Consider the following 21762-nt stretch of genomic DNA (forward strand, 5'->3'; position numbering starts at 1 on the left):
CCCACCAAGCCTACCCATGCACTCTTTCTCACAGGCCTGGAGCGTAAGGGGTCACACCCAAGTGCCACTCTCTCTGTCAGACTTTCAGGAGTCCCGACTCAGGGAAAGCTTTTCTTTATTTCTCTCAATGAGACCAACCTTTGGCTTGTGGACTTTGGCCTTTTAGCTAAATGGGGGGAAAATGTTTAGTTTTTATATTTTAAAAAGTCAACTCCTACAGCTTTTAAGATTTCTTTAGTAGATACAGGTAACTGAAAAGGTGGCAATTAAACCAAAAACCCACACCCCAGAATTTTGCTAAAACAAACAAAATCAAAGTACTTATTATTCTCCAAACATCAGAGGTGAATAAAAGATATTTTTCAATTGCACTCCATTATAATGTAATCAAAGAACTGTTTTCAAAACAAAATGCCTTAGGGCTATCAAAAGAGAACCAGAGAGAGCTAGACATGCTGATGCAGGATATGGCTGGATACACAATTGTGTGGTCTTTTTGTAACTACCCCCAGAGAGCATGCGCATAATCACTCCACTGTCATGACAATGGATCGCATGTGCTCAGCCAAGAGCACACACTGACATGCTAAAGCAGTCATGGGAAATATGGCACAAGGAACTTTCACCCCTGTAAGCTGAAAGCTTTTACACATGAGTACTATAACTCCAATTTCTGTTTCTCCACACCAGACAACCAATTGTGGCTTCTGCTGTAATCTTTGCACGACTCTCTCTTAACAATTTAATATATAATCAAACTTCTAAACCTCTTTTTTTTTTTTTTTTTTTTTTTTTTGCTTTGAGACAAGAATCTCACTCTATAGCCCAGGATGGCTTCAGTCTCCCCAGTGCTGAGATCAGATGAGAGCCATCACACTCAGCTCTGAGATGGGAACTCTTATTGGCTGGGAGAGCTTGACTGAAGGCCGGCAGAAGACCTAATACTGGATAAAGTAGGGGACTGTGTGTGTGTGTGTGGGGGGGGTTACAAGAGGAGGGGAGAGGAGAGGAGAGGAGAGGAGAGGAGAGGAGAGGAGAGGAGAGGAGAGGAGAGGAGAGGAGAGGAGAGGAACAGGGCACCCTAATGTGACAGGAAGATGGGTTTTTGAGAACAGCCTTGATCCTGGAGAGAACCTAGAAAGAGAGGGTGAAGAGAATCCATGCCTTTCAGGGACAGGAAGAAGTGCTCGTGTAAAAAAAAAAAAAAAATGAAGTGGCCTAAGGAGTCAGTGGAAGCTGAGACTGGCATTGGAACCCAGGTCCCAGGAGATGACAGCACAGGATTCTACCTGTGAGCCTCCATGGACGGCTGGGGCTGCGAGGGCAGAGTCTATGAAAGCTTTCCGGTCCCCACAGATCTTGGCTGAGCACAGCATATGGTTCTCTTCGCCAGTGTTGGTATGAGAGGAGCCAAAGCACCAAAGGAATGAGCAAGGGCTCTTCTGCCGTGGTGCCGCCAGAACCCCATGGATTTCTCTATTGATGTGATAAAAACCACAACCAAAAAGCAACCTGGGGAGAAAAGGCTCTGTTCGGCTTACTTAAGCTTTCTCACATACAAATCACAGTCCATCTCTGAAGGAAATCAAGGCAGGAACTTTGAGGCATGAACTCAGGGACCAAGGAGGAATATCGCTTACTGGTTTGTTCCTCCTGGCTTCCTCAGTTTACATCCCAAGATCGACTGCACATAGACAGAACTGCCCCAAAGAGCTGGACCCCTCCATACCAGGCATCAGTCAAAAAAAATGACCCGCAGTCCTGCAGACGAGCATGTTTTAAGGAGGCATTTTTCTCAGTTGAATTTCCCTCTTAGCAAATGATCCCAGCTTATGTCAAGCTGACATTAAAACACACACACAGGACAAGCATCCCTCAGCCTGCTCCTCAAAAGGAAGTCAGTTTCGATGCACTATCATCTGCACCTAATCAAGAACGAGTTGCCCATCCCAAACAACACAGTGCAGTTCCCATTTTAATACTAATAATGCAGTATTCTGCGGGCCAGAAGTAGTTCTGCTTGTCACCAGAATAACAAAGACTGAAGCTATTTTCAACCTGCAGATCATCATCTTGTTTTGATAAATCTCTAATTTTATTCCTATTATCTTGAACCTCAAGGGAGAAAAAAATAATCTCTTCTAAATTTACTTTTCTTATTTAACATCCCTTAGATTGTTTATTCAAAAATATATATCGAGTTACACTTATCAGCTCCAAAACCTTCCTTTCTTCACTAACAGGCCACCGTGACTAAAGATACTCGTTTAACAATTATTTCTTTGGGATTCTAGATAGGCAAAGTACCAGGGAAACAAACAAAAAAACAAATAAACACCATCCCTGTTCTCATGGTGCTGACATTGGAAACTATGATCAGCTTAAAGAGCAGAGAAGAAAGTATCCAAATAACCTGGTGATAAAATCTATTTGGGGCAAATGGTGGAGAGGGAGAGAAGGTCTCTTCAGTACATGTTTTTCATCAGAAGCCAGGGAGGGCTGGCTTCCTCACAAACTGGAAAAGACATAAACCAAAAATATCTTCAATATTTTTTAAGTCTAAAAAAAATGTGTGTGCATGTTTGTTTTGCCTGAATGTATGTTGTTCACTACATGCATATCTGGTACCTGTGGAGACCAGAAGAGGATGTCAGATACGATCCCCCCCCCACCGCTGCCGCTGCCACCAAAGTCCCCCAGAACTGCAGTGATAGACAGCTAGGAGCTGCCTGTGGGTGCTAGCAATCAAACCCAGGTCCTCTGGAAAGGTAACAAGTGCTCTCCCCTCTCCTCTCCTCTCCTCTCCTCTCCTCTCCTCTCCCTCTTATCTCTTTCTCTCATTTCACATGTATATATATTTTGTCTATATGCATGCATGGTACTCCATGTGTGCTTAGTGCCAGCAGAGGTCAAAAGAGGATTTTACATCCTCTAGAACTGCAGTTAGAGATGCTTGGGAGCTGCCACCTGAGTGCTGGAAATTAAACCCAAGTCCTAAGCAAGAGCAACAAGTGTTCTCATCCACTGAGCCATCTCTCCAACTCTCTTTAAAGACATGGTTCTAAAGCCCAGAACTGGACATATTCTTGTCATTTGTTTTGGTTCTGGAACTTTTGCACTTAAAAAAAAAAAACATGACTACAGGCAAAACAGAGGTCAGCAGTAGAGCACTCATCAAGGAGACCTGAAGTTCAATCCCCACCCACCCCCACGACCAGCTCCAACCCACCCCGCATAGGCACACAGCATACATGCATACACGTGCACGCACGCATACGTGCATGTACACACACACATACATACACAGAGAAAAAGAGAGAGGCACACACAGGTACAAAGGCACACACATGTACGCGTGCACATACAGACACCTCTAGTCAAATGTAATAACCCTTGCTAAGCATACACCAGGCACACACTAACACACTGGGAGGGAGCCTCTGGAGCCCGAAGAATGAACCAACATCCCCCACGAAGGTACAGGAGTCTGGGAAGATAAAAACTTTTTTTTTTAAAAAAAAATTACAATTCAGAGTAGAAAGATGTATGGTCCCAAAACAAAGAATGAGCCCTTAGCTGTCAGTCTAAACCCCAGAATTCACCGGGCCTTAATGACACAGGAGAACCCAGAAAGCCTGCATGCCTGATGTATCCCTAAAATTATGAAGGATAGGAGAATTAAAGCAAGGGGACTTAGAAGCCCCTCCACAAACACTGGAACTTCCCTCTAAGATCTCACCTGCTTCATGTGGACAAAGAAACACTTAATAGAAGCTTCGCTAGACGAAGGCGGTGATTAGCAAGGAACGCCGGGCTGAAGCCCAAGCCAAACGGCCTGCTGACTTGTGTGCTGCTATCTCAAAAATCACTAGGCCATTTTTACACCCCCAAGGTGGCCTGAAATGACAGGCTTCAAATGAAAGCCCTTAAGCCATGTCCTGAATAGAACACACTGATAAAGTGCCCAGACCATCTTGCCTAAGAGTTCCAAAAATATGAGTTTTTTACTTTTAGAGATAAGTCCAAAAACACTAATTATTGTACCTCATCTAATGAAAAGCGTTTACTGGAAATACAATGTGGCATTTTATAACACTGCTACTTGTCTCTCTAAGTCAGCTTACTAGAAGAAAGGCCATTTCTAATTTGAAAAGACATCAAGAGAACAGGACAAGGCTGCAAGAAGACTTGAATTCAAACACACAGCACCCATACCAAAAAACCAGGCATGCTTAAACATGACCCCAACAATGAGGGGCAGGGACAAGTGGATCCCAGGAGCTCACTGGCTAGCCAGCCTAGCCAACCAGTGAGCTTGGAACTCAGAGAGACACCCTGTCTTTCAGGTTTGTTTTTGAGACAGGATTGCACTGTGTAGCTCTAGCTATCCTGGATCTCACTCTGTAGAAAAAGGTTGGCCTTGTACTCACAGAGTTCTGCCAGCCTCCTGAGTACCGGAATTAAAGGCGTGAGCCACCACCACCCAGCTGAGACGTCCTGTCTTAAAGGATTAAGAGAGTGTGATAGAACACACCCTACAGTACTATTCTAGACAGTGAACCAAGGAGTGTCAGTGTGTGCACCCCATATAACCATACACTCCCACAAATACACCCCCCAAAAACACTACACAAGCATATAAACACACCAAAAGAGAAGGAGAAGAGAGGCAAGGGGGGAAAGAAGGAAGGGGAGAGAGAGAAGGGAGGTGGAAGCAAAAGATAAGAGCCATCACAGGACGAGAAAGGGAGAACCCTCTCTCCAAACAAGAAATCCTTTCTTTGGAGAGCATCGTTCTTGAGTCTTTATTTTCAATGTACAACACAAGCCAGGCTTGGCGGTTTACATCTTTAATCCCAGCTCTTAAAAAACAGAGGCAGGTGGATCTCTGTGAGTGAGAGGCCAGCCTGGTCTTTAGAGAGATCCAGGCCAGCCAGAGCTACATAGTGGGGTGTTTAAAAAAAAAAAAAAAGGCTAACATCACCCTTATGATATTTTCAGAGATGGGGAAAAAAATAAAAAGATATTGATTGGGTTATATGCTCCTTATACAAAATGCTGTTCCCAAATTACCATTATACATATATATACCATAGTAATATGTCACTATAAAACACACACCCTGCCTTTCCCAAGCAGTATCAAATTTGGGGTGATGGCAAGAAGATACATTTCTTACACATGGGGAACCACTCACCAGTCACTCCTCACAAAGCATACGCCAGCTACCCAGCACACGAGCGTCCAGCTGAAATAAGAATACAATCCCATCCCAACCCAGTTCCCACCCTACCCCTATTCTAGATATGGTAAGGTTCCATGGCACACAGCTGACCCAACGACAGCAAAAACTTCTTTAATGTGGGCTCCAATAGGAATCACGTCACAACCCTGACAGTGTGCTCGAGTCCCCAGGGGAGAGACAGAAAAGTGGGGCTCCAGGGTATCTGAGTGCACCCAGATCTTCAAAACCCAGTCTAAAAGTCTCCTCCCTGACTTCACCATGGCTGCAGTTGCAAGTTCATCGCCAAGGACAGGTGCGCACTGCTTAAATCTAACATGCAGAAACAGCCCAGAGCTCTTGGTCCTGCAGCTGGAGAGTGCCACCATCCTAAAGGAAGTGTCGCTGCTCATTAATAAACACGCAAATTGTTCAAAGCGCAAGGTTATCTCCCCACACACACACACACACCCGCTATGGCTTTCTGGTTTGCTAATACCCCAGCAGGATGGGATCTCTCGATTGGCTACTTGAATTGCTGGAGAGAGAGAAAAAAAAAAAATTTAGTTTTACCTTCTGAGTCCCACACAGGTTTATCTCTGAGAGCCACTTCAGGGGGATCTCACGGTCACGTCTGCCATCACATTTTGATGGTTTTGCAAGAAGCAGGAATGAGGCCCACGCACTGATTCGGTATCACAGGACCGGTGAGAAACCAAATACTTCCATAAAAGAAGTTTTTTTTTTTTTTTTTTTTTTTTTTTTTTTTTTTTTTTTTTTTTTTTTTTTTTAGACACAATATCATACTGGTGATTGGCGTGCTTGGCTGAGCCACTGCGGGAAAATAAAAATCTTCTGTGTTTCAGCAGTGGTTCCGACAGGTGGTTGGAATTCTGGACACTTGCCAAGCCACCAGAAGTTTCTCCACAACTGGCGGGCTACCGTATCACCTTGCACACTACAACTGTAATAAGCTTTACACAGACAGGTAAAATGAAAGAAATGAAATTTAAAAGAACGATGCGTACACACAAACGGTGAGTCTGTAATCCTGAGTCTCATGGGGTCTTATTGAGGCAGGTGAAGAATGGCAGGGGCTGGGGCTTCTCACCGAGTGTTTACCATGCGCCAAGGCCTGGTCTAAGCATGGGGCGTGTATCCTTACCTAGTCACCCCTCGCCACAACAACCCTAAGATGTGGAAACTATCACCATCCCATCTCAAAAGTGAAGACGCACAAACAGAGAGGCTGCCCTACACCTCACAGATGGTGAGAGAGACCCCACTGGAACTCCAACCGCTGTCTCCAGAGCCTGCACGCGTCACTTGCATGTGCCTCTGAGCTCCTAGTTGAGAAATGAGTGCTCCCTTACTGCCGACATGCTGAGCAAGCTGCCCAACCTCCCTGGTCCTCTGTTTGCTCACCTACACCGCACAAGACTTTCACGACATAGGAAGAACAGGTCTCTGACCCCCCCCCCCCCCGCCGGGAGTACGGGGTGAGGGGTTGGATTAACAGTTGTGGTTCTTTTAGCCTAGGATGACCCTAAACTTCAGATCCTCCTGCCTCCACCACCTGAGTGCTGGGATTAGAGGCGTGATTCAACCCTGCCCATCTGCTTCTGTAATCTCACTGTTCACCTCTCTAAAGGAGACTGCGTGACCCCAACGGCTTAGAGTAAACTGAACACAGGTGTCACCCACACATACACACACACACAAACACACTTCCAGATACAGACAGACAGATACTGTGTGCAGACCTGACACCCCTAGTCACCAGGGAGCTTACGGAAACTCTAGAGGAAAGAAACGGAGAGCCACCTGAAGAAACACCACCCTGGCGACACTCCTCACGTCAGCGTCTCCTCTCCGACTCCCGCTTCTTTGACTTACAGGTAATGGCTTCTTCCCTTATCTTTACGGAAGCCTATCATTTATTTTGACATTTAATCCTTTCTGCCCTCTATTATCCTTACTTGGGTTTCTCCTTAGTCACGGCAACACATAAAATAAATTCATTAAAATACTACTGGAATCTTTTACCTGTACTAAACGCTGAGGTAGTTAAATTTTATCTTAACATAAACTACCGCTCATTTAAAAAAAATGTACTATAACTCTACAATCCAAATATAAAGAAATTTGCACATTTCTACTCCTTGAATCAATAAAAGACCACCGCTCTGCATTTAAAGGTTTGCTACATTGCACCATACTCAAAAATGCGGTCATCATAAAACACGCTGTTTCAAGGTAGCTTTTTTAACGTGAATTTTAAAGGCGCCTGTAGCACATAAGAAGCAGTGTTTTCGCACACAAATTTCTCTGCCTCTCAGCAAAGCAAAAGCATTTTGGTGTCAGATTCCCCGCTGATTGGATTTTCCAATTACTTTGGATATACAGAGCTAGCCATAATTTTGGAAAATAGTATTACCAACCTTTGGAGGAACAGAAAAACATAATTCATACTTAATCAAGTGTCATATGATCGTCAGCAAATACAAGTCAATGTTTAAGACCTACTAAGAATCGAGTCACTGCGCCGCAGCTGATCATCCAAGCTAGACACCCCCAGCATTGCCATGCGACATGCCTAGCGCAGGCCCTCGGGAGCCACGGCAGATTCTAAAGGCAGGAAATAAAAGCCAGCAGGAGAAATAACAGTACACCTTCAGCTCATCCCCTCCCCTTGCTTTTTAATTGAATGAAAAATCTCCACATGAATTCATTAGAAGCCTGATAGCTTTATTAAGTACCATGTTGCTGTGTGCTTAGCAGCAACGCTTCAAGTACCAGTTAACAGAGCTCAGATGAAAGGGAGAAGAAAAAAAAAAAAAAAAAAGAACACCAAAATTTTCATTCCTCCAACCTCTGAGGGATAGAGGAAATCTCAGGAATAAATAACTGCTGGCTTTCCCATGTGCAGGATGGAGCCATGTACGTATGGGTACAGAGTAACATGAAGGATGACAGCAAGGAAGGCTGAACACAGGGGTGAGGAAGGCCCGAATGTGGAGCCGGACACAGGTTGCGCCAGCGGATAGACAGATGCTTCTCGCTCCAGTTCTAATACTGAGTGGCCTGTTTAGCTTGTGTGACGGACAGCTACACGACACACACCTTATACGGAAAGGCTCAAATTAAATGTGAAATTCCACAGCTTCCGTTTCGAAGGCCATTTCGAACTGTAATCAGTTCTTAAGTTGTATAGACTTTGGGTCTAGTTAATTTGGGTTATGATGTTTTTTTTATCTATTTGTAAGGTTTTTTTTATAATAGCTTATTCTTTTAAAAAAATTGAAGGCGGGGAGTTAGTAGCTGGAGACTATTAAAATTAAATGATAAAAGTGGACCCTGGTACTTTTTCATTTTGTCCTCTTGGGTTTGTGTACAGCAACCCCTCTTGGTTCATTTGCATTTGATTCAGCTACTTCTCACACCAACACAAGAGTTGTTTTTTAAAAAAGGAACAAGGAGAAAGTACCTCTCAAAAAATACTGGAAGGAATTTCCTATTTGAAAACAAAAAGGAAACCAGGGTAAATCACCAAAAGAACAAAATGAACTTGGAGGAGAGACTGGAAAGCCTGTCCTATAAATCAAAGGGAGTGAGGCCTAACAGACCTCATGCTTGGAATCTACGGTCAACAGTGGCCACACTCCAGGTGGTTCGATAAAAATGACCAATTTTGATGATACAACCAGGGCTAGGGAGATGGCTAGGTGGGTTCACTGTTTGCCATACAAGCAAGAGGACTTGCATTCACATCTCCAGAACACAAATAAAAAGGACAGACCCCATAACTGATGCCTCTAATAGCAGTTATCCTACAGCGAGATGGGGTTAGAGACAGGAGACTCACTAGGTGCTCAGGAGCCTGCAAGGCTGAGGTTCACCGCAACAAGCAGCAATGAGACACTGCCTTGAACAGAGCAGACAGGCACCTGAGGTTGTCCTCGGAACCCCACCAGGGCTTTCCCAGAACTACGGTGGGAAAGTCCCCAGCCATGTGCCCAGGGAGGCTTTCTTCCCTCCATAGTAAAAAACCCCCAAAGCATCTCTTAATCTTACTTTCACTGGGCTTCCAAAACGCTGGCTGATGCATGTTTTACTTCATCGCTAGGGAGCCTGGAGCCAAGACCTGTTCTCAGAAGCTCCAAGGACATCCAACCACATCGTGGGGCCACTGTACTTTCCATGACCTTGCTCTTCTTCAAGGAGCCTGGCATCTTCTAACATGGGATACCATCTGCATGATATCAGAGGGCAGGATGCACGTCACCGCTGAACAGCTAGTGCGTATGCATCTGATAGGCAGCAAAGGCTGTTTTGTGGACACCGATTGCAATAAGCTAAACCAAATTGAAAATAAAAGCCCTTATGGATCCATGGCCCCTGCCTTCAGCATACAGGCAATATACTGGAAAGAGAGAAACAAAGAGTTAAATAAGCAGAAATCCAAAGTTAAGAGTAACCATGAAATGTTCTAAGAAAGCACAGACCAGGAGGGGTCCAAGATGTGACTCCGGAAGTGAGAAAGAGCAGGAAGCTGCTGGGAAAGGAAGTAGGAAGAGGGGTGTGGCTCTCACTTGAGGATGGGATGAAGTTGAGGAAGCAGGCACAGCTGGACCAGCAGCCATAAGGTGTCACCTCCCCGTGAGGAGCCCCGGGGCATGTTCACAGAAGGCAGCGCTGCGATCCTATTTTACGCCACCAACACCACAGATGGTTTCATGAGCTCTCAGGGCGCTGGGATGCACACAGGGTGTGTGGTGGAATCCATTCTGCCTTTCCACTCATTGGTTCTTATCGCTAAGAGCGTGACTGTGGTGGACCTCAGCATACCTACCAGGGACAGTGCGAGGTCTCCTCATCCCCTCCCGGGCACCATCTTTCCCTGCATCTCCATTCCTCATGCCCAATCACTTAGTAGCCTGGGCATGCAGGCAACGTGCTAAGGTTAGCCTGTTGGACATGTTCTCTAAAGGACAGCTTAGTCTTAAGAGCACCCAAATATTTTTTTATATCACCCATATGCTGAAGCCAGGGATAAAAATGCACCGTTTTTCCACTTTACTAAAGAAGAATACACACAAATGATGCCTTGGGGGCAGCACTAAAGTACGGTGTATTATCAAATATTTGCCTACACTCTACCAGGTGACAAGCAAGGTACTTACTACCCAGGACTCAGAAGCACAGCCGCTGCTGTGCAGTGTGGAGGGCACACTGTTTGTACACCCACCGGGCCAGCTACTCATACACTGCCGGGCAATTGCTCCCGAGTGTTGTGGCCCACAGGCCTACTTTCTTATGTCTGTCTTGTCGGCTATCCCATCTTCCCAGATCAGTTTGCAAGAATCCAACTCTTGTCTTTAGATTTACTGCTTTGAATCATTACATCTGGGCAATCAGACTTCCAAAGTGGTTGGAATTCTCTCTCCAAACTTGGTGAAATCCAATTCTGGGTGAAAACCCAAGTGATTGGTGGGGAACCCGTCAATCAAACCTGACAACTGGTAACAGTGTGGTCCTGTGGATGGCAGAGAGGACTATGCATTCAAAAGCACCAAGGTTACTATGGTGGAGCGCACAGGCCTGGAAATCAGAAGCCCTGCCTTTGCATAGTCTCTGCGCGCTCTTATGTAGGTCAACTTAAAGGTTCTCTGCCTCTGTTTCTTCAGTTGAACAAATGGTACTTTCCTGCTAAGAGCTCAGCAAGATGACGAAGATGCAACCCAGTTACCAACACACAGTCGAAGTGTGGCCGTTCCCATCTACTGGGTTCCGACACACAAGTGCCAACAGGATATGGCTTCGATAGTCCCTGCCACACTAACTTCCCCTAACCACAGTGCCCTGTTCCAGGAAACGATTTCAAGATGTGCTTTGCAAAAGGATGTCCACCTGTTCTAGAGCCTAAGGCCCTGCGAGCGACTGTGTCCTGTGTCCCAGAAGCAGAATCTCCCAATATTATTGGATCACACAACTACCTGGGGTAACTATCATTTTGGTCCCCAGCCCAGGGAGGTTCATTTATAATTGCCTTTTGCAATCACCTACTTGTCAAATAATCTTTGCAAAAACAAACAAACAAACAAAGACAGTCCATTTGCAAAATAGAGACTGTTAAGTCACCAGTGGAGGTGTGACAGGGAGACCCCTCCACTGCTCAGGTCTCTACCACACCCCAGTCACGGCCTAACATGACTCCTCCTTGCAAGAGTGACGATCCCTGGAAAAGTCAACCAGCCTTGGTTTCCCGCCAGACCCAGACACCTTTGAGAAAAGACTAACCGGTGATGGCAGGCAGACACAGAGAAACAGAAAAGCTGGCCCAGGCAGGAACAAAGTTCCCTGTCCACACATACAGTGTTGGATCCTGGGAACTTAGTGGTTTCAGTTTAGTTTCTGTCTCATGTCCCCTTAAAACAAATCCCGTGACTTACAGTGGCCTGAGAGATTTTGTGATTGTCACTGCAGCCTAAGAACCTGCTGAGCCAGCTCAAGGAGACAGCTAATGGCTCAGTTCCATTCACACAAGGTGGCTCTCCACGTGTCATCCTTGGCTGGTAATAGCAGATGCAAGAGGAATAACCTGCATTCTCGAAGAAGGGAACCTGGGATCAAGGAAATACTGGACTACCCCTGAAGCCACCCTCTCCCCCCTGCCATCTGCCGCCTCTAGCCTGAAGACCCCCCACAGGTCAGGTCTTTCGACATCCCACAGAGGAATGACTGAACACTAGAGCACCAATTACCTGGGAATTCGGTTTCTGGAAAGAGAAGAGTGGAGTTACTTCAGGGGCCCAGTTAGTTTCCTAACTAACTGAGCCACTATATAGTTGCTTAGACCATGACGGGAAGATGGTTTTAATAACACCACCACCCTAGCGCGCATATTAGCATTTACAAGGTACATTCACATACACTCCAGCTCTTTTGATCTTCTTCATGACCCTGCAAGGCTGGTAATCTAATCTCTGTTTCCAGATACCACAACCGAGGCTGAGAGGTTAAAAACCTAGTCCGGGAATCCTGTGAGTCAGTTATTCCCTGGCTCGGAATCCCAAGCTCTGCTTTCTAAGGCTTCATATAAGACAAATGGGTACCAAGGAAAATGGAAGTATGCATTGCTTCAAATATCTCAAGCTATTGAAAGGAGTGACATTACTAAAAAATAAAAAAGGCTTGAAAATAAGAACATAAACTGTTGACTCTGTGTGTGTGTGTGTGTGTGTGTGTGTGCATGCACGCATGCATGTGTGTGTGGTTTTAAAGACACTTAAAACAATGCGATTAGGTTTAAGAATTCCTTACTTGGCTGTCCAGAGATGAAGAACCTGCCCAAATTCACTCCCCATGAATCATGGAGTCTACAATCAAAGGGAAAATAGAAGCAAAGGTCTTGACTGATACAAGATGCTAGAAGAAAGGTATCTTCCCCAACTGAGGTCAATAGACCCTGAGATTCCCCCAGAAAGCTATCATTGTGTTTGCTGAGAGAAGTCGAGGGCTGCCAGCACTGTAAAGAGACCAGAGAGGTTTTTGGCTGGAGCCAAAACAAAACTTCAAAGGGAAAAGAGCCAGGAGCTTCAAAGACCCCCTGCAGGACCAATTACCACCTACAATGTTTATCTAAGCTGTCATTTAATGACGGCTACTTCCCTAACTGGGTACTCACCCTCACCTTAAAAAACACCTACCATCCTAGAGGGATGGGGGTGTGGGGAGGGTGGGCACAGGAGTCCTCTGTTGTTTTTGAAAAAGAGATTGTTGGTCAGGAAGCAGGCACTCCCGTGAAATTCGTCCTCCCAACTGAGAAAATATAAAAGATTAAATTATAACATGAATTAAAGGCAAAAAAAGTGCTTTCAAAAATCTCACTTTCAAAGTCGTGTTGGTAGGACAGTAGAATGCTCGTAAATTATGGGAAAGGAAAAAGTCCAAAAGCACATTTAGACCTGATTTCAACTTTCCAAAGCAGACAGAGCAGCCTGTGGAAGGCTGGGAGGTGTGCTTACCAGAACAGCTGCCCCAGCTGCAGCTCGTGGGCAGCTTGGGCAAACAATGAAGTTAAGATTTATTTACCACAGACTAAATAATTCACATAGCTGGACAAAGTGCTAGGCTAGGCAGAGATAAAACAATACAAATAGAAAGTTAGGTGGCTAAGTCAAACTTTAACATGGCCTAGCTCTCGCAACGGGTTAAGAAATGAACCATAATGTCGCTTTGCTATATTCTGTACCATCGCCGTTTCTAACAAAAAGCTGCTACACGGCTTGTATGGCACGTGTGCTCATGTGTGTGCATGCGTGCGGCAGCCGTGTGTACAAGTCATTTGGAGGACAGAGGTCGGTGCCATTATGGGGTGCCTGGTTCAATCACGTCACCTTATTTTCTGACCCTGAAGCTTACCAACTAAACCAGACTGGGTGTCCAGGAAGCATTAAACATACTCCGGTCTCCAACTCCCCAGTACTGAAATTATAACCATGAATAGCTGACTTTTGACAAGCGTACTAGTAATCCAGATTCAAGTCTTCGTGTCCACAGAGCCACAGTGCCATTTGTGTTAAAAAAAAAAAAAATGTTACTTGAATTATGTGTGCCTGGGATTGCTAACATGAGCTCGACCACCAGGCTCTATACTCCTGAGCAGCACCTCAGCCAAGCAACACTGTTTCTTTCCAGACCACTGGCTCTCAACCTTCCTAAGGCTGCAACCCTTTAATACAGTTCCTCATGTTGAGGTGACTCCCCCCACAACCATAAAACTATTTGCATTGTTACTTCATAGCTGTAATTTTGCTATCATTATGAATCATAACATAAATATCTGTGTTTTCCGATGGTCTTAGGTGAGGACTGTGAAAGGGTTGTTTGAACCCCCACAAAGGGGTCATGACTCATGGGTTGGGTTGAGAATCACCGCTGTTCTAGAGCGGAAGGCGCCAAAGAACTGGCGCCCTGGGTCAGAAAGCTGTATCTCCCAGTGGGTCTTTCTAGACTATTGGGTCACACATCTACCTGGGACAACTACCACACCAGCCCCCCATCCCAGGGGGGGGGTCCATCCTAAGCTGGCAGGGGACTTTTCAGGGAGAGAAAAGGTCACTTTGACGAAGGCTTCCCTTCTAGGAGTTCAAAGTTTCAGCGTCAGAACCGAGTTCCTTCTCCCACCGTGCAAGCTGATCCATTCCTTGGGGAGCATGCGCAAAGCAAGGAGAGGACCGTCAGACAGACACGCGCCTGGCTCTCTTGCTAACTAGCAGGTGAATATTTCATTCTCCAGGGCGCCACCATTTTGAAGGACTGAGAGTATGTAGGCTCTGGGATCTAAAGCCCCTGGTTACAGGATCATTAGTTTGTTGGATGCAAACCCGTGCTTGCTTTCCTCTCCTCTACGCCCTACATTCTCATGTGTGAAATGGATACACAATTCACTTGCTGAACGGTTTCAATGAGTTCAGAAAGGCGAAGTTAAGTAATAAGCACACTTCCAGCTTGGAAGGCAGGCAGCAAGTTCGAAGCTGACCAATGTAGGAGAGATGTGAAGTGAAAACCATTAGTTGCAGCATTCAATCGAAGAGGTGTTCCCACGTTGACGCCTGAAGACTGCAGGCTCCAGTGACCACTTCACCTGACCTCACACACTCTGTTGCCGGCTGAGTGTCAGGAAGCAGGAGCAGGCCATGGTGAGGAGGCAGAGAGTGGGGAGCCAGAAGGCCTGGGCTACAACCCAAGTTCTGCCACTGAGGAGCTGGGAAGCCTTGGACAAGCTCCGTAGGCACTCCTGGCTTCAGCTTACACACTGGTATATGCACTAACAAGATCTGCTGCAAGGTGGTTATGAGCCAGGCAGCCAGGTCCTACCCACTGAAACCTTTGATAAGACAAAGTCACTGAGAGAGTTTTCTAGAACCCTGGTCTGCGACAGCAGATCCTCCAGGATATGAGGTTAAACCGTAACCACCGGAATGTATGGTGTCTCCTTTTGTCAATTCTGTGCCGCCCAACCCGGTGTCAAGAGGAACAAAGGTGGCCTCCTCTCAGGAGGACATGGTCAAATCTTAGCAGTTTGTCAAGAATTGTAGTACAATCTTTTAGGCCCATAGCTCAGGTAAGAGATACCATTCAGAGGCTCCTTACTCAGCACTCAAACAAAATGCAAATATCCCTCCAAGAAGTGATAGCACCCCCCACCCCCAACCTTAATTCTCTGTGAAGCAGACTTTCAGGTGGTCTCTGCAAAAATGGGTTCAGACAGGGGAGGGGGTACAGCTTCACTGTCAGAAACATGCCTGTCGGCTTTTTTCTAATCTGTAGCTTATCTGAGAAACACTTTTGTGCCATCACACACCTGTGGGGAGAAAGGCGCTAATATTGGACGTCTGAAGTCTGGGACACGCAGCTCCTGCCTCTCACTTCCAAGGAGGAAAGCATTTAGCGAAGAGTTAGGCCTGGGCCATAAGGAACTTGCTCCAAGTGTCTGTCAAGCCATTTTAGGATAGTGGAGCAAAAAAGAGAAAAGCCCTTCTGTGTTAGGACCTGTCTCAAGCACATTTCCCGTCCTCTACCATGGCGTCTTCATTCAACTTGTTTGGTCAATTCGATCTGTTCCCCTAAATTCTTCAACCCATATAGAGAGCCGCAATAAAGTAAAATATTAAAAAAAAGAAGAACTAGTTAAGCTAAGCACTTCCTGGGACACACCCACCATAATTAACAAATAAAAAGAAAATATGAACCCCACAGCAAGACTCTGAAGATATCCTTTAAAGAGGTGCATCAGCCCTTTTTAAGGTATAGGATAAACTGGATATGACTTTTTTTTTTTTTTTTTTTTTTTGCTGCCTGACAGGCCCTTTGGAACGTTTTCATCAAATTGCAGGAGCACCAACCACCATCACCAGGTCAGATGTCCTGGGGGCTGAGAATTTCCAAAGGGTTTGCAATTAGAAACGGAAGAGCGCTGACTAATGAAAGATCCCAAAAGCCATCCTAGAACTACTCCTGATAGCCGTCAAGAGTTCTGGCTGGTCCCTAAAATTTGCCATCCTCTATTTCCTACTCCTAAGAAACGAGAATGCTAGAAACCTAAGGACACCTTAAAGATGACAAGGCTGCAGCTGATGAGGTGTCTCGGTGGGGAAGGGCACTTGTCTCCAAGCCTAAGGATGAGCGTTCGATTCTCAGAACCTCACCAAAAGAAGAGCACTGGCCTCCATATGGACATGTGCACACACTTACACTGAAATGTTTTTTGTTTTTTAAATACTAGTGGAGTACAGCTTTAGGGAACACCGAAAAGGGTCCAATAGGGAACACAGAAAAGGGTCCAAAGATCTGCATAGTCTTGACTGTTCTCACAAAAGCTGCTTGGAAACAATCATGGGGGCGTCAAAAGTAGACGCCACCTCTCATTACCGTCTCTTCCTTCTGTTTGGGATAACCAAACTTGAAGTCCCAGAATAATGACCTTCAAGGGGATCTGAACTGTGACCTTCATGCAGAGACATAGTAAGGATGCCTAAGAAGCCAAAAAGAATTAGGATGGAGAGCATTGCTCCAAGGCTTCACTCCAGATCACCAAATTCCATCAGGGACTTGTTTCAGTGGCTGTCACTTATGCCTGTCAGGATGTGTGACTTAATGCAGGGTGTGGTGGGGGTTGTACTAATCCCCTCACTAAGGAGGCAGAGACAGTAGATCCCTGAGTTCAAGACCAGCCTGGTCTACAGAACAAGTTCCAGGACAGACAGGGCTACACAGAGAAACCCTGTCTCAAAAAACTAAAACAATATGTAACTGGTTAAAAAAAAAAAGTACATCATTAAAATATGGATTTTTAATATAATCTTGGAAAGCTGGGTCAAAGTTCACAGGAACTAATTTTTTTCTCTGGGATAACATTTCCATTCACCTGATAGAGCTGCTCTGTGCTGGTGTGACCAATGTGTGAGTTTTCACAAAATCATGAGTGGGACAGGAATCCTCACCCACCTGACTTTAAACCTACAGCATCACACACTATCACTAAAAGCAACTAACATGTGTGGGGATGAAGCATCTGCTCACGTTCTACCAGCCTAACACGATCAAGTTACCGCAAATTTCCAATCTAATTATCAAATCCGGTGTCCAAAGCAAACTTGTACGAGACTGCCTGCAGAAGCAAATTAAGTTGAAACCTTTTCATAGGCACTTGCTAATGAAGACGAGAAGTAGATGAAAATTGATCCTGTCTTTCCAATTTGTTATTAAGTGAATGCTCGGAGCACCCTGAAAACAGCCTAAACCCTGAGTAGAAACCAACTCAAGAGTTGATTCCATATAAAAACCCAAACCCTCAAGGATCACCTCCACAGACCTGACATCAGTATCTCCTGCTCTTCCAAAGGCCTGTTGTGGTCGGCCTCAGTGGGGCTGAGGAGTTCTGCAGGCCCCAGGGTAAGGATCACATCCATCGCTTGCTTTTATTGCTTTCAGAGTGTAGCATAGGTGTGTCGTGTGTCTGCTCTATGACACCCTGCTTCCAGGTTTCTGAGTTCGGGTTTCATCCCTGTGTATTCCAAAGTCAAAAGTGAAACCCTATAACATTTGCAAGTAATAACTCTGATGATCCAAGATAGGCAAGGAATTAAAACTTTAGGAACTCCAGGCTGGTGAGTGCAAGGGTTCTGCACTCCTAACCCATCCTATTAAGCAAAACAAGGGCTGCAAAAAGTGTAAAAGTGAATATAAAACCAAGGAAAACCCTGCTCCAAAGAAAGAGCAAACTTGTTTTCTATCTAAATGCCACATGTCCAAAGAGATGATCGGGAGGCCCTGACCCAGGTGCTCTTTCAACATAAATCAAGACAAAGGTGGAAAATGTCAGACTTTTTTTTTTTTTTGGCCCAATCTCAGAAAGGTGGAAAATCAATCATATTAAACTACCAAAACAAAGTTGCAAGGAAGTCAGCCAGCCACCCCTTTCTTCACCCCTGCTCTCTAGAAAACAAATGTAGGCTTCCCACAGAAAGTGTAAAGACTGAATATTGGCTCTGGGGAAAAGACCACAAGGCAGATATGACTGGAGGTCCAGGACTCAGGATATTTCCCAAACATATGCACAGTTGCCTATGGTGCAAGCTCCCCTGCTCTTGCAAATGAAGAAATCCTGATCTTTCTATAAAATGGGGTGAGATTTCTTTAGAAGACATCAAAAGATCAGGCACACCTTATCAAGTTACTTTACCACATACCAGCCAAAGAAATTCCTAGAAGGCGCTGTTTTCTTACAAGCACCCCCGGAATATATCAAAGTGGATGTCCTTTAAACAAAGCAGTTTCTTTCTGACCACAGTTTAAGAGTATTATGTGTGTGTGTGAGGGGGGGATTCACTCCGTCACAACACTCAATATTCACACATAACTTCCCTACGTAAGAGGAAAATATGGATTCACAATTGATCCCAGCCTCAACTTTTCCTATGCTTGAACTGGAGAAGGTCCTAGGGGTTCAGAAGCAGAACCCCAGTACTTGGTACTCCCTCCCTCATTCTCTATGATCAAGTCTGGGAGGACTTTTAATTTTCCTTGCAATCACTTCCACGAAGACCAGAGAGTCTGAGGAAATCTTTGGACACAATCAACCCTTTCATTTCAGGGCCCCTTTCCCACCCTGCTCCTTTCTGATCCAATCAGGTTTGGGAAGCATTTCCCCTAGTCTGCATTTCGTGAATCAATTGCACAGTCGGCCAACCTCTGCCAGTTCCTGTTGTACTCAGCTGAGAGGTTCCCCCTTCCTTCCCTGGGTAGCACAAGGCTGCTCTGATTTTTAACTGGCGGAAAGTGGAAATGCACGGTAGGAGCTCACTGACTCTTTCCCAGCCAGACACAAGCGAGAGTCTGGGCCACTGACCTCAGCTATCAGGAAACTGACCTGCTAGCCTCGGTTTAAAGCAGATGTGTGGATTCTAACTTTGACCCGCAATCCTGTGTGTCAGCTACTGTTAAAGACCAGGAAAAGGAAGACTGAAAGGGGCTACAAAGTAACCAACTCAGTTACTTAGCAACTAGACAAAACTCTCCTCTCCACAGAGGCTAAGGAGGCATCTCAAGCCCATTCAAAGAGTAACAGTCTACATTTATATGCAAATAGACAAAGACAAAGAAGAAAGGGAAATCTAAATTAGCAAGGGTAGTTTACTGCAGAGGGCCTGAGGCCCAGATTTTAAAGTTTCTCCAAAGAAGCCAGGACTTGTCCAAATGAGTGAGGGAATGAATGAATGAATGAATGAATGAATGAATACATTCAAAGCCACAGGCCTCAGCCAACTTACAGTCTACCTTTGATAAATAACAATGCTGTGGACGGAGTAAGAAGCAGTCACAAGTTGGGCGGCTAAAATTTAAATATTCCTGCAGCTAGCAAGAATCTAAAGCTGGGGGGGGGGATAAAAATTAAAGGCTGGCGAACTCCACGGAGAACAGGTACCCATGTTCATGAGGAACACAAACAGCATAGGGCCGAGTGTCTGTGGACCTGGAAAGAATCCGTCTCTCCGGGTTTCCAGACACCTCACAAACATTCTCTAATACCCCTCAGTGAAGCGCAGTTTCCAAACTTGGATTAGAACCCGGTAATGCACGGAAGACACACGGTCCTGGATGGTTTTCAAAGTATCGGCGAGACACCTTCACCTACTTGACGGTCGAGTTTGCCTAAGAAGCTCAAACTCAGCCCCCACGCTGGAACCAAGCTGCTTGGTTCCAGGCTCCAAAACAGGAAGAAGAGATCTGAGGGCTTCTCCGTCTCCACCCGGCATCCCCCCCCACACACACACACACCTGGACTCGGGCATCCAGGGCCCTGAGCTGAGCCTCGAAGGGCGGCAGCCCTTACTTACTTCTCGTACTCCGTGTTGTCTCTGTCACAGCGAGAATCCTTGTGCTTTTGCCAGTCTTTGCCGTGCTTGCAGGTGGTGAGGAGCAAGACGTCCTCCCCGTTATGGACGTGATATAAGGCATTCCTGGTGTCTGACCCTATCCCTGTCAGGTACCTCTTCCCCTTGAATACCAGCATGTACTTCCTGAGAGGAGGGATGGTGTTAAATTTCAAAAAACCCCTCTCCCCTCCTGTCCTGGGATGATCCTTAGAAAAGAGGGGAATGGAAACATCAAAGTTGGGTCGGAAGTTTTCAGTACTGATGCTGGCTTTGGCCAGCATCGCCTGGCCGATGTCAAACCCCACGTCCTCGGTGTAGTCAGGCCAAGTGCCAGAATATAAATTAAAAATTAAATGATTCCTACCATTGTTCCACAAGTGGAGACTCTGCACTTTGGATCTCAAATTGTGCACATACTGAGGTGATAACTGGTCTCTGTCTAAAGTATCCAGACTCAGGACAAAGAGGCACGCCTGGCTGGGGTCCGAGGTGTAGAACCTGGAGCCCTCGATGGCCGCTAGAATGTTTTGGTAACTTTCGGCGATTTTCTCCCCTTTCTGCTGCGGGTAGACGTAGACTTTGAAGCCGTTTTTCTTGCAAAGGGTGAAATCGAAGCAGGACTCCATGCGGCACTTCTTGCCTTTGTAGATGCTCGAGTTGGCGTCTCGCTTCTGCCGGGGGGAAATGTGCACGCTGGAATCCTCGTTTTCCAATTGATCCCAAGGAAAGAAGGGGCGCAGAGCGTCCGGGAAGCGGGGCCAGAAATGATCCGGACTGGGCTGGTGCAAGCCATTCCGACCACTGTGCTCTTCTCTCCGGCTGTGGCTCCTCGATGCCCTAAACTGCACGCCTCCAAAATAAAACAAAAGGGCGAGACAAGAGCCAGCTGAGAGCAGAATGAAATAGCGTTTTTTGGCCTGCATGTGTCCTGCCTGGGTCAAGAGGATTGTAAATAAACACAAGAATCACCCAAGTTTCCCAATCAACACTTTCAGCTCCAGTCCGCCATCTTCCCGCCTGTAAAGACTTCAAACTCTCCGCTCCCACCTTCTCTGGATGCCTTTCCCCAAGCCGTGGACTGATCCAGCGCATGTGGGCGATTTCTTTAACTTTCTCCCCTTCGGTCTTTCATCTTTGGGCTGCACAATGCACGGGAGAGAGCCGGGCAGAAGGTCTCGCACCCAGGGCGGGCGAGCAGCGGACTGTAATTTTCTTGCATGCAACAAGACGGAGGAAAAAGAAAGAGAACGGTGAAGAAAACGCTCCCGATACCCAATCAATGGCAAGACGAAGTGCTTGCCTCGCTGCTTGGATTCCTCTCGGCGGCGTGGAGAACGAGCCCGGGGAAAGCAACTTCAACTCATCCACACTCCCGTGCAGAACACTACGGTTCCAACAAGTCAACCCGCCCCGGCTTCAGCCGGCTAGTGCATCCTGCAGCTGGGGCGCCGTAACCTCACAAATCCCTGCATGTCTCTTTATTCCCTTCTGCAGCGGCTCCCACACTCCGCCGGTGTTTACTCCTGCGCTCACGGGGCCGGCTCCCCGGGCGCGCGGCGGCCCGGCCGGCTGCTGCACGAGGCGACGCCGGGCGGCGGC

At 46.2% G+C, this 21762-nt stretch overlaps 1 protein-coding gene across 1 annotated transcript in view; it reads right to left on the minus strand.

Annotated features, from left to right (window-relative positions):
* Ext1 (exostosin glycosyltransferase 1) overlaps positions 1-21092 on the minus strand; it is a 273670-nt gene extending 252578 nt beyond the window's left edge. Inside the window, exon 1 of the mRNA XM_050127792.1 lies at positions 20125-21092. Coding sequence (XP_049983749.1) covers positions 20125-21086 — 962 coding nt within the window. The 5' untranslated portion in view covers positions 21087-21092. The remainder of the gene's footprint in view (positions 1-20124) is intronic.
* Positions 21093-21762: the final 670 nt, after the last annotated feature.

This window comes from Alexandromys fortis, unplaced genomic scaffold (assembly GCF_014885135.2).
Source record: "Alexandromys fortis isolate MF-2015 unplaced genomic scaffold, M_Fortis_MF-2015_v1.1 scaffold_281, whole genome shotgun sequence".
In the NCBI taxonomy this organism is placed as follows: Eukaryota; Metazoa; Chordata; class Mammalia; order Rodentia; family Cricetidae; genus Alexandromys; species Alexandromys fortis.